This window comes from Peromyscus leucopus, chromosome 7 (assembly GCF_004664715.2).
Source record: "Peromyscus leucopus breed LL Stock chromosome 7, UCI_PerLeu_2.1, whole genome shotgun sequence".
In the NCBI taxonomy this organism is placed as follows: Eukaryota; Metazoa; Chordata; class Mammalia; order Rodentia; family Cricetidae; genus Peromyscus; species Peromyscus leucopus.
Window position 1 is genome coordinate 99,711,908 of NC_051069.1, and position 12,563 is coordinate 99,724,470.

At 42.5% G+C, this 12,563-nt stretch overlaps 1 protein-coding gene across 2 annotated transcripts in view; it reads left to right on the forward strand.

Annotated features, from left to right (window-relative positions):
* The window catches only part of Trank1 (tetratricopeptide repeat and ankyrin repeat containing 1), a 90,957-nt gene that overhangs the window by 63,603 nt on the left and 14,791 nt on the right, over nt 1–12,563 (forward strand). For both annotated transcript variants that reach the window (XM_028860047.2, XM_028860048.2), the window contains exons 14-16: nt 4,036–4,179; nt 5,855–6,011; nt 9,999–10,087. In XM_028860047.2, coding sequence (XP_028715880.1) covers nt 4,036–4,179; nt 5,855–6,011; nt 9,999–10,087 — 390 coding nt within the window. The remainder of the gene's footprint in view (nt 1–4,035; nt 4,180–5,854; nt 6,012–9,998; nt 10,088–12,563) is intronic.

Here is a 12,563-nt window from a genome sequence, read left to right on the forward strand (position 1 = left end):
TACACATCCCTGGCTCTCTTGTATTTGTGTCTTCTGAATGGCCAGAACTCAGGGACCAGTTTTCTGTAGCTGCTGTTATCATTGGCTCCCAGGGATGCATGCCTAAGTAGGAGCAAGTTCTAAGGAGAGCCATACATGAAGGCAAGGTTAGGAATGTCCACTCTGTGAGGACAGAACTGGGCAAAATCAGTGGATAGAAAAACAACTCCAGGAAGACAGTGAGGCTTGGTTCCAGTCTGCTGGATCAGGTAATGTGGGTGACACAAACAGATACCCTGTCTCTAGCTCCCTTTGGCATGCTTCACTATCACAGCTTCACACATGTAGACCACAGTAGCCAGAGTCCCTGGATTGACCCCCAGTGACTTCTCTGTCAGCCACTGCCTTAATGTAGTTCCTGGGTCCTTGCCATGTGTTGTGTTTTGTTTTTTAAGTCTCCAAATTACTGTTGGAGAACCACTAAGTCAAGACCATTGCCTGTGGCGTCTAGCCACTGGCTTCCTTTCACTAACACTGTCTTTTGGTGGGGACTCAGGCTGGCTGCTATGGGTCTTCCTTGTGCTATAGCTGGCTGTGTTCTGGTCCCTGTTGCAGACTTTCTGTTACATACTTGGAGAGGCTATTTTACACCTAAATCAGAGCACCTTTAACTATGATTCCTTAAAATCTATTTCTGATCTGACCCTTGAAATAGAATCTTTCCTTAAATTTTTCTGATCATTCTTAAATGTCATATTTGATTTAACAATATTTATGTCTGGTACTGCAACAGGTGCTTCACAGTTTATAAAGACCTTTTTGAATGCAGTGTCTCATTCGGCCAGTGCTCTGAGGGCCTGAGTATTTTTATGGCCTTTGTTCGGTAGGTAAAGCCAAAAGTTACTGGGTTAAGTAAGTTGTCCAAAGTTATAATATTCATAGCAGAATCTGAAGAATACCCAAATGCTTTGAGCTCCAAATACTTTTTGTTTGTCCTCCCTTCCTTTCCACATGTGAATTGGCTTCTAGAACCTTCCACAATGAATAGCTCTATCATGCCATTTCTTATGTCCACCCCTTCCTGGGAGGCTTGTTAAGAAAAGCAGATGCATGCTCATTAACCCTGCTACCATTGTTCATCTCTGAGGTCTAACTTTTTTTTCCTAATAACACATCCACTGGTCATGGTTGGACTGAGGCTCTCCTGAAAGAGAAAGGGGTAAGAATTTGTTATTCCTGTCCTTTATTAAGTGCCATTTGTATGCACATGCCAGTGGTAAAGTCAAAGGTCAAAGATTTAAGGATCTATGTGGGGGAGCTTTGCTTTACAAAAAAAGTTACTCTTTTCACCTGCTCCTGGGAATGTCACAGGCTTCTCTCTGTCCTCCTGCTGCCGACTGAGAATTCTGTGAAATTCAGAAATACAAAAGCACAAACACCTAAACCGAATCTTTTGGTAGCATTTGCTTTATTCTGTGTACATAATGAGACCTCTAGTGAGATTTTGATACAATGTTTCCTGGTGTAATGCAATTGTGCATTCCCTAGTGCAAAGTATGCCCCCAATTTATCCTTTACAATCTCTAGACCATAAAAATGCTACAGGGAGAGGAAATGCATTAAAAAAAAAAAAAGAGGCGAGGGAAGGCAGATCAAACCCCCCCCCCCCCAATTCCATGGTCTGGAATTCAGGTTTCTTTCGAGGTGGCTGGGTGAAGGTTGCTGAACAGTGATCAGTGTTTGACATGGGGGACAGTGGAGACCGTCTGTCTTTGTCCCTCTTAGTGTCCCAGGCAGGCACTGCTTTGGAACATCTAGCATTTGGGCCTGGGTGGGGGTTTGGGCCTGGATGTGCATGGACATGGGTGGGCACTGTCTGTAGTTCTTCTCTGTAGGCTGATTTTGCTGATCAACCACACAATCCCAGGTTGTCTTCGGAGTATGGAGGCAACAAGGGGTGGTCACTGCCAGACCCTCACCTTAGGGGAGAAGTTACTCTCTCAGACAGCCCTACACTATCTTCCTTGGGAATTTAGAAGGGTGATTGCTATTTACACTATTTTTGAGGGCATTCTTTCTTTCACACTCACATGTGAGAGGGATGGAGAGACCTTGAGCCACGAATTTTGTGGGAGACTTGCTAGTGGAATCCAGGCCTTTTCTTGGAAGAAGCAGCTCTTTTCATTGCCCCAAGTGCTGCAGGCCTGTTATTTTTGCTATGAACACACATGCACCTTCCTGTCTCCATCTTGAAAATAAAAAAGGTTTGCTTCCTAGAAATAGGCAGCCACAAACCATCTGAGCAGGTTTGCTTCTCTCCCAGCAGTTGAACATATATGGCGCTTCCCTGGCCCCTTTGGCAGCCATTTTGCCTCTTTGCCTGCCAGGAGGGTCCTCTTGAATGCCAGCATTTTTACCTGCTTTCCTTGACCCTGCTTGCTAAGTAGCTTTGCAAAGAGGATGTCATGAGTATGTCCTAAAGAGTTTTTCTAAACCTTTCAGCTATTCAGATGACTTCACCTATGGTTGACTTCATTTTTTGAAGTATAGTAATGAATCCCATAATTGATTTTAATAGTAAAACAACCAGCCCTGTTTAGTAGACAGTGTTTTAGGCATTTAACTTAGTTTAATCATGTAGTTAAGCAGAATAACCTAAAGCAAGCATCTATCAGCTCTATTCACTCTGTGCTTTGGGCATCCTTGAACATCACAAAGGTGTCCAGTTGGCACCGCTTTACAAAAATGAAAGGCCAGGAGAATAAAGTGGCTGCATTTAGAGGACACAGAGAATTGTGGAATTTGAGACTCCTTGGAATTTTGCATTTTAAGTACCACATGTACTGGGCAATTCAGCCTTGCTGGGGTCAGAAACCAATTCTGAAGCCTGCTGACCAATTCCAGTCCACTGGCTATTTCTCATATCTTCATATTAAAAATGGATTTTGTGGTTTTGAATGGTTAGAAAAAACTCAAAGAATAATATCTCATGGCACATGGAAATTATGTGAAACTCAGATTAGCATTGACCAATATCTTTATTGGAATACAGCATGTCCATTCATTCACATGTTGTCTGTGGTTACTTAAGCACTGTGGCAGGTTGACCAATGAAAGACCATGTTACATGCAAGTATGGCCCTTTGCAGTGGTTCTCAACCTTCCTAATGCTGTGACCTTTTAACACAGTTCCTCGTGTTGTGCTGACCCCCAACCATAAAATTTCATTATTTCATAACGAATTACATTATTTCATAATGTAATTTTGCTACTGTTATGAATCATAATGTAAATATCTGTTTTTAGATGGTCTTAGGCAACCCCTGTGAAAAGGTCATTTGACCCCCCCTCCAAGGGTTTCACAACCTACAGGTTGAGAACCACTTCTTTAGAGGAAAACTTACCATCCCCTAGTCATATAACCACCTTAGCTTTGGAGGTTTGGGTAAAAGAAAGAATGAATTAAAAGCAAGTACTATGCCCTCAACATCATCTCCTTTTCTTTACCAACAAATGGAGTTGTTCTGTTATCCACTATTTTAAGAACATTGTGTCGAAGGTCAGATAGTAAGTAGAAAAATTAGTTTTTAATATGCCTTGTCTACCTTATGCCATGTCACATGCAGCATCTGCTTTTTCTCCATTCATTGGTTGATTAATTTAGATAATTCTGCCACCTGTGTCTAAATGTTGTCCCTATGTGGTATTTCTTAACCACATTGTGAGAAGGAGTAAGGCTCCCTCTGTCCTTACTACTTGCTGACATTCTTTGAATTACTGTAACACCCTGGGCCCTTAGCATTCTTGCCCATGGAGGGTTCCTCTGTCTGGCTTCTCAGTCATTTACCCAAGTGTTGGTGTATTTTCATGGTGGCTTCTCTGACTCCTGCCTGTGCAGCCTCACTTCCTCCCATCTATTCTGAGGCCATGGGATGTATCCCTATATGGCTTGTGTTGAAGGCTCCACACCTGTGGTTGGGGCTCAGTTTTCTAAGAAGCTTGGGAGGCACTTCATAAGCAAATGCTGTTGTTCTTCAACTTGTTGTTGTTGTTCAGGCTTACAAGGAATGGAAGATCATTTCCTCATTCATACCATCATCTGACTCCAGAGAAGAAAACTGGCCATTGGTTGAAGTTCCCCTGGAGAAATCAAGCTCCTCTCAGGCTCGGTCCCTTATGGTGAACCCAGAAATGTACAAGGTGAATATCTGCAATTTATCCACACACTGATTTAATATGGAACCTGCAAATAAGACTTGGAGAGAAGATGAGCTGAAAAATGGAGCCTTGCACCTGGCCATCCTACTATTACATTGACAGTGGGATGGGAAAGGAAAGGCAGTCTGTCTGCCCCTTCCCTCTCTACAGATCACTGGACCTGATGGAGGTGGAAGGGCCTTCCATCTCCTCCAGAACTAAACTTTATTCAGAAAAGTTGATAAAATCACAGAATGTGTCTGAAGTAGTTAAGTAACAATGATAGTTGCCATACAAGGCATGACTGTCTTAATTTTAAAAAGCAAGTCACACACACACACACACACACACACACACACACACACACAACTTAAAGAAAAAGCAAGTCAAAGCATTTGTGAGGTCCTGGTGTCCTTCTCAAAGGTTTGCAATAATTCTTTAAAACTTAATTTTTAAAAAAGGTTTATTTTATTACTTATGTATGTATGTTTGTATGTTTGGGTTACTGGGGAAGCTGGTAGAGGATGTTGGATTCACTGGAGCTGGAGTTACTGTCATCCATGAGTTACCGGCTGGGAACTTTCATTTCACTAAATGCTCTGTAAATGGTTGTTATATTGTTGTTTAGGAAATAATGACAAGAAAAATGTCTGGAGATGTTCAATAAAGACACAATTTGGAATGTACTTTTCTGTCTATGACAGGTTGGATCCACAGATGCTGCGCCCGTAGATATGGAGAGTCAACTATATACCCTTTGCTTTCATAATTTTTTAAGATTTATTTGATTTTACATGTTTGTTTGTACCTAAGTGTATATATGTGTGCATCACATGGGTGCAGGTGCCTGTGGAGCCCAGGAGAGTCACTGGAGTTCAGGTGTGCCACCCAATGTTTATGAGAACCAAACCTAGACCTCTGCAGGAGCAGCAAGTGCTCCTGTCCACTGAGCCATCTCCCCAGCCCCTCTTATCTTGAAATTTGAACCGTGCAGATACAGTCCTTCACATGAATAAACAAAATTAAAAATTAAAAAAAAAAAAAAAAGCAAGTCACACATACACACACACAACTTAAAGAAAAAGCAAGTCAAAGCATTTGTGAGGTCCTGGTGTCCTTCTCAAAGGTTTGCAATAATTCTTTAAAACTTAATTTTTAAAAAAGGTTTATTTTATTACTTATGTATGTATGTTTGTATGTTTGGGTTACTGGGGAAGCTGGTAGAGGATGTTGGATTCACTGGAGCTGGAGTTACTGTCATTTATGAGTTACCGGCTGGGAACTTTCATGACAGGAAATGGGATTCAGTTCTCTGCAAAAGCAGCTAGTGATGTTAATTGCAGAACAAACTTTGTAGTCTCTAAAACCTTTCTTTTTCTTTTTTTTTGTGGGCAATGAGATGGCTCAGTGGGCAAAATGCTTGCCAGGCAAAGCTGAGTTCAGTTCCTCGAACCTACGTATAAGGAGAAGGAGAGAACTTACTCCACAGAGTTGTCTTGTGACTTGTAACATGTGCTCACAATGCCCATATCCTATACATACAAATAATAAATAAAGTTAAATTAAAACTTGGCATAGTTTTTTATATTTTTCTAAGGTCAGCGTAAGCTCCTTAAACCATATTCACATTGTCACTTGACACAAGACTCATCATCTGTGTCCTAAATCTTATTGTTAGCTTCTCAATGGAGAGCTGAAACAGCTGTACACCGCCATCACACGGGCTCGGGTCAACCTTTGGATCTTTGATGAAAACCTAGAGAAACGGGCTCCTGCTTTCAAATATTTCATTCGGAGAGATTTTGTCCAAGTTGTAAAGACAGATGAAAATAAAGGTAAGATCTCATTAAGATATAGGTAAGAACTCATTAAAATATTCTTGCTGTCGGAGGAGAGATGTGTCTCTCTACTGTTCTGATTGTCATGTAGAAAGGGCAGTTTTTGTTGTTTTGTGTTTTATAATGCTGAAGATTAAACCCAGGCCGTTATGCATGTGAGGCTGAATGCTCTACCACTGATTTATGCTTCTGGTCTTGGGTATAGAGTTCTGTTTTGGTTAATAGCAACTTCTCCATGATTTTCTCAGAAAAAACATTTTAACTTTTTTATGTTAAGGTGTCTGGAAAGAGTGTTGCACATTTGGGGACACTTTGCTACTTTAGGGAAGTTTTGTTATTTGTCCTTTAAAAGTGAGTGTTTTGGGTAAGGGCTGCAGGAACTAGGTCACAGTGTTATAATACAAGTTACTATAAGCTTGTGGGCAGCTTGATTGAAATTGCCTATCAAAATGAAGATCACATAGCCCTATTTGTAATAATAAGAAAATGGAAGTAGTCCAAGTATTCAGCATGGAAAAGGCTAAAATATCATGCAATTATTAAAAAGACTAAGATGGATTTCTACTTATTGATATGAAAAGATATTCAAAATGTGATACATAAAAACAAGCAAAATACAAACTGTATAGAATGATCCAATTTTAAAGAACTTTATGTTAGTACAAATATAAAAACTGTATGTACATTAGCATATAGCAGAATAGAACATTTGCATGTACATATGTATGTAAATATGCATATGAAATCTGTTTGTGTGCCTGTAACTGTCAAACCAAACTCATTTTGCACACTGGCACATTAAGGATTAGGTTATTGAGTGTCTTGTTACTGTTCTATTGCTATGAAGAAAGATGCTATGACCAAGGGAACTCTTAGAAAGCATTGAATTAGGGGCTTTCTTACAGTTTTAGAGGAATAGTTGGTGATCATTATGGTAGGAAGAAGACAGGCATGGTGTGGAGTAGTACCTAAGAGCTTTACATCCTGATCTGTAAGTAGCGGGCAGCAGGCAGAGAGAGACACTGGGCCTGGCATGGGCTTTTGAAAACTTCAAGGCCCATCCCTATACCTCTTCCAACAAGGCCACACCTCCCAATCCTTCCCAAACAGTTCCACTAACTGGGGATCAAGCATTCAAACATGTGCCAATAGGGGTCATTCTCATTCAAACCATCACAGTGAGATTGATCGGACAGTCTGACTCTCTGGCTTCTGAATGTCACAGCACAAGGACCAAGAATTTCAGAACGCAAGGGAGTCATCATTTATATCTATTCAACTTCTGGTTATGAGTAACAAAAGGCCCCATGGTGAGCGGGTCTGGATAAAGAAAATGCATAAATGCACATTTGCACAGCTGCTACTTCTGAAGCAGACTTTACAATGCTTCCCTTTGTATAGGCCTTGTGGATATGTGTTTGTTGAGTAGATGTGTACATCATTTCCTTCTCCTTTAGATACTCTGCAGTATTAGAAGAGTTTAAAAATGATCATATATTGTTGTTATTATAATTTACAAAGATTAGCTAATTAAAAAATGAAGCTCTCTAAGTAACAGAACCATGAAGAAGAACAACCTTCCCTCTATGGAGAATAAAACTACCTTTTTTCTTGAGAACTAGTCAATGAGTTGGTTCCTCTAGACTGTGGTTAATTTCTTGAGGGTTATCTACTCATCAGAGCTTACCTAATGTAGAGAGGCTTGCTGCTTGCCTGGCTATTTCTGGTTATTGCTCATAGCTCAAGTGGGGACCAGGATCCAATGTTCTTTTCCTAGGGTCCAATTGTTGTGCTATGTGAGAAAAGTTGAAGGCTTAAAATTAAAAATTCATCTTTTCAAGGACCTTGCCATCTGAGTAGTCACATGACCTTGTTTAGGCCCAACTTCCTCTTCATGGACCCTTTTCCCTCACTAAAAAGAAAAGGAATGGGTTGGCCTAGTATATAATTTTCAATTTATCTTTTTTTTTCTGTTTTGGTTTTTCAAGACAGGGTTTCTCTATGTAGCCCTGGATGTCTTGGAATGAGACCAGGCTGGCCTTGAACTCAGAGATCTGCCTGCCTCTGCCTCCTGAGTGCTGGGATTAAAGGCGGGTGTCACCACTGCCCTGCTCACTCATATTCCTTTTAATCACCAAATATACTTTAATACCCACTGGAAGAGATTAAGATGAGTAGTTTTTACTTGCAAAGTTAAAATGTTCAAGAATGACAGTTCCTTCTGTGTCACGGTAGCAGTAGGAGCACAAGAGCAAGGGCAGGCTTAACCACAAGCTGTAGTTGAACACAGGAAACTCTTCTAGACCGTCTGTCTCTCCAGTCCAGGGAATGTGAGGTGAGTGTGGTGATGATACACTTTGGGCTGCTTTAGCATGCTCACCTTGTCCTCTTCAGCTGTAGGATGGGGTTTGGCTGTGGGAATATACTCCCACCTGGAGAACATGGAGTCCACACTCAAGGCTGCAGTCATTGCTGCACTGTGCTTCAGAAGACCCTGGAAGGAAAGCAGGGAGGGAGCAGGCTGTGAAGCTCTGTCTGGGTTTTGCTCCTTCTGAACACGGTTGCCTTGCTTCTGTAGTTGCTACTCGTTAGTCTAGGCATCTCTGGTCCCTTGAGCTTTGATCTGGCTTGCTGACATTGTCTTGGTGTTCACTGTATCTCTGGTCCTTCATGAGCTGTGCATTGCTGCTTGTTGCTGGTGATGTACTGAGGGCCATGGGTGGGAGGACTGGAATAGTTAGAGGGAGGCTGGTGTGGAACAGAAAGGGCAGACTGTAAATGGCTACAGTAGTGTGTGCCACCAACAGCAATGTATTAGATTGTCTGCTCTGATGAGGACAATGTCTGCAGTTGGAAGCACAAAAAATGGGTTTTGTTTAGCTTAGAATTTTTCAACTTCACAGTGCTATAGAATTGATACACTTCAGTAGAAACCATATTTTGAATTTTCACCTTTTCCTCAGCTGATAATAAGTGGGTACAGTTAGCAACCACAGTGTGCTGGATTGTTAAGCCATGACGTTTGGTAGGTTAGTTGTTTTTAAAGCTCTTTTGAATTATGATATTTCCAGTTTACTGTGGGGTTTATTGAGATGCAACACCATCAGAAGCTGAATAGCATGTATTTTGTAAACTCCTGTTACCTTGTTCCTTGTTGAATTCTGGGAGCTTGCTAACAACTAGTTGGCTTTTTATTTCCAATGAGGAATTAATAATTGCTATGTGTCTTCTAGTTCATAGCTACAGACAAGGAAAGTAGACCAGAATTTAAAAAGCAAATTATGTCTGTTTCTCACTTCCACCTCCTCCTTCTGAAACCTACACCAACCTGTCTTGGTGCTAAAATACATCTTGATGAAGTCTAGAAGGTCAACACAGTGCATTTGCCTGCAATATAGCAACAAAAGTGATTTTCTCCCATTTCTAGTAGCTAGAAGTCCAAGATCAAGGAGTAGGCTGGGTTAGTTACTTCTGAGGCCTCTCTTGGGCTTCCAGATGAAGAACACCTTCTCACTGTGTCCTCACATGGTCTTTCCTTTATGTGGTACAACTGTGGTGTGTGTGTATGGTGTATGTATCCAGATCTCTTACGAGGACACCGTGAGACTGGATTAAGGCCCACCCTAAAAACTTCATTGTATAGCTCTTGTCTACAAATAAAACCCTATTTTGAAGTAGTAGAGATTAAGAATTCAATAAATGAGCCAGGCGGTGGTGGCGCACGCCTTTAATCCCAGCACTGGGGAGGCAGAGCCAGGCGGATCTCTGTGAGTTCGAGGCCAGCCTGGGCTACCAAGTGAGTCCCAGGAAAGGCGCAAAGCTACACAGAGAAACCCTGTCTCGAAAAACCAAAAAAAAAAAAAAAAAAAAAAAAAAAAAAAAAAAAAAAAGAATTCAATAAATGAATTGGGGGGGGGCACCAAACAGATATAAGTTGATGTTTACTGCCTAGAGAAACAAACTGACTTTCCACTTTCATTTTAGACTTTGACGATAGCATGTTTGTTAAGACCTCAACTCCTGGTGAGTGGATCACACAAGGAGACTATTATGCCAAGCACCAGTGCTGGAAGGTAAGGAGCTGGGGCCAGAAGCCAAGGGTGAGGGATGCCTGTGACTGCTGGCTTTGGCAGATCTCATGGGAAGGTTTCCCACTGTCACACTGGTGACTAGGACATAGTGAGGATGGCAGTGATTGTGCCACTTCTGAGTCTATCCTGACAGTAGAGCCCTCTGCCTGGTTCCCTCCCAGTCAGTGCAGACATGGCAATCCTTCATTTCAGCAAAGTGCCAGCTCATACCGATAGGTAGATAGTGTCATGGCCTGTCCCCTGTCATGATTGATTTTTGCAGCTCAACAAAACTTTCTCTCTTCTTGTCAGCAGCAGCTTGTTAGAAATGCTCCCCTCTGTAGCTGCACAAGGGCTGCTTCAGTGATCCTGGGCACCCCACTCAGCAGCATCCCACGCAGGAAGGAGAGCAGACACTTGCTTCTTTAGGATCTCCCTTTAGATCCAAAGTCCCCGGTGGACTTGCCCATACTTCTCCTGGTCAGTACTAGGTCATATGCACCTCTTCTCTGCAGAGTCATCCGGGAGTATATCCTGCCTGGCAGCTTCAGCCCTGCAGGTAGACTAGATTTTTTGATCTGGCAAGAAAGGAAGGAGAATGCTGTGGGTAGCAACAGTATCTACTACCACAGGCTGAACTCAGGAAACTCACACCTCCTGGAGCTGACTGCCTGGGCACCTGGGTGACCGGGTACCCATGACTCCAGCTGAAAGCAGCTGCGCTGGGTTTGGCAGATGGCATTCTTTCCTTCTGTACCACATGTATGGGGTCCAGCTTCTCAAGTGTCCCAGAAAGATGCCTGCAGTTTCCCCTCCATGTCTAAATAGACTGTGGGGCTCAGTGTGTTCCTCTAGCAACCCTTCTTATTGGAGTCTGTAGAGATAGGCCTGAGTGAAGGAATTAGGCAGTGGTGAAGACCCTAGAGCTGTAGGTCAGAACTGATTAAAGCTGCCATGAAGTGTAGACAAGAGACAGAGCTCTTCAAGTTTCCTTAGCCTCAATTCCTAGAAGAGTTATGTTTGCTGTGGCAGGGGAAGTAGTTTACAAGCACAGAAAACTCCTATCTGGGTTTCTCAGCCACCTGTTGCTGCATAACAAATACTCCTGCCCAAACTTAGTAACTTATCACAAGCCATTTGTGCCCCTCCCAGTTCTGTGGGCTGGCAGTTAAATAGCTTCTGGACTCACCTAGGGGCATCGTGTGTTGACACTTAGCTGCCATTCAGTTGTGGTGTTCTGTTTCTGGTGATTGGCTGGTTACTGGCTCTGGTAATGGGGAGTGGGTGTGGGGTCTCTAGGATTCTTGGAAAACTTGTCTCTGATCCTCTAGCAGGTCACTTTGGGCTAGTACATATGATGCCAGGGTTCAAAGAAATATGTCAGTCCTGGAGGCCTGGTCTCAGAATTAACCCTGTAGCACTTCTGCTGAGTTCCCTTGGCTGGATAAGTCACAGCCCACATTAAAGGACAGGGAGACAGACAGACTCATGAGAGGTAGAAGCAGCAAAGGTGTATTCATAGGAGTGTGGCAGAGGTCAGAGGTATGAGGGCTGCGGCCCCTTTTGATCTCTAGCGATGAGGTGAAGAAAAAAACCATGCTATTATAGACCTGGTATGTATGGAAAGTCATTTTCAAACTATGTACTGTTTAGCTGTAGAAACTGATAGAGCTCCAAACTTTTATTCACTATTGATCCTTGTTATAATTGGAAAGAAGCACTGAACATTTGGCTATTGTAAAACCAAAATATTTTTTGGCAGGGTGGAGGGAGGCAGCAGGGAGGGAATGGCAAGGCAGGATGGGCAGCAGCAGGTGTGGGCACGAGACTGGAGAGTTATAATATGAAGTCTTACCCTTCATTCCTTTCAGAACATCCTTGATGTTGCCCATATGTGTTGTCCATGGGTTTCCAATTATTTATCCCTTTAAAAATACCTTTTGAATGTTTGAATCTAAAATTTTTTTAGGGGAGCCGGCACAGATGAGAATGTTATAAAAAGCCTTCTCCTCGCCTGACTTTATTTTGACCCCCGCTAAAGGACTTCAGGACTCAGGTGGCTTATTGAGTTTTTGGCTGCATGTCAATGAATGTGTCAGAACAACCATGCAAGATCATTCATCCAACAAATACTTGTTGAACTATGGGCCAGACATTATATTTAGATCCTAAAAATATGATGGTGAGCAACAGTGGTACATAGACAAGGGCACAGTTCAGTGGTTGCAGGTGTCACAGATGAGAGCCAGCTGTCCCCAGAGCCACCTGTCCTGGTCAGGGAAGCCTTCTTTGAGAAAGGGGGTCTTGAGCTGAGATTTGTAGACTAAATGAAGTGAACTAGGCAGAGAAAGGAAGGGGGAGCACTTCAGCTAGAACAATGCATGCAAAGGCCCCACCTGGGAAGGAGGGTGGCATGGTTCCAGGCCCATGGGGCTGGGATGATGGGAGCAAAGAGCATGAGTGGGAGAGGTTGTTGTCT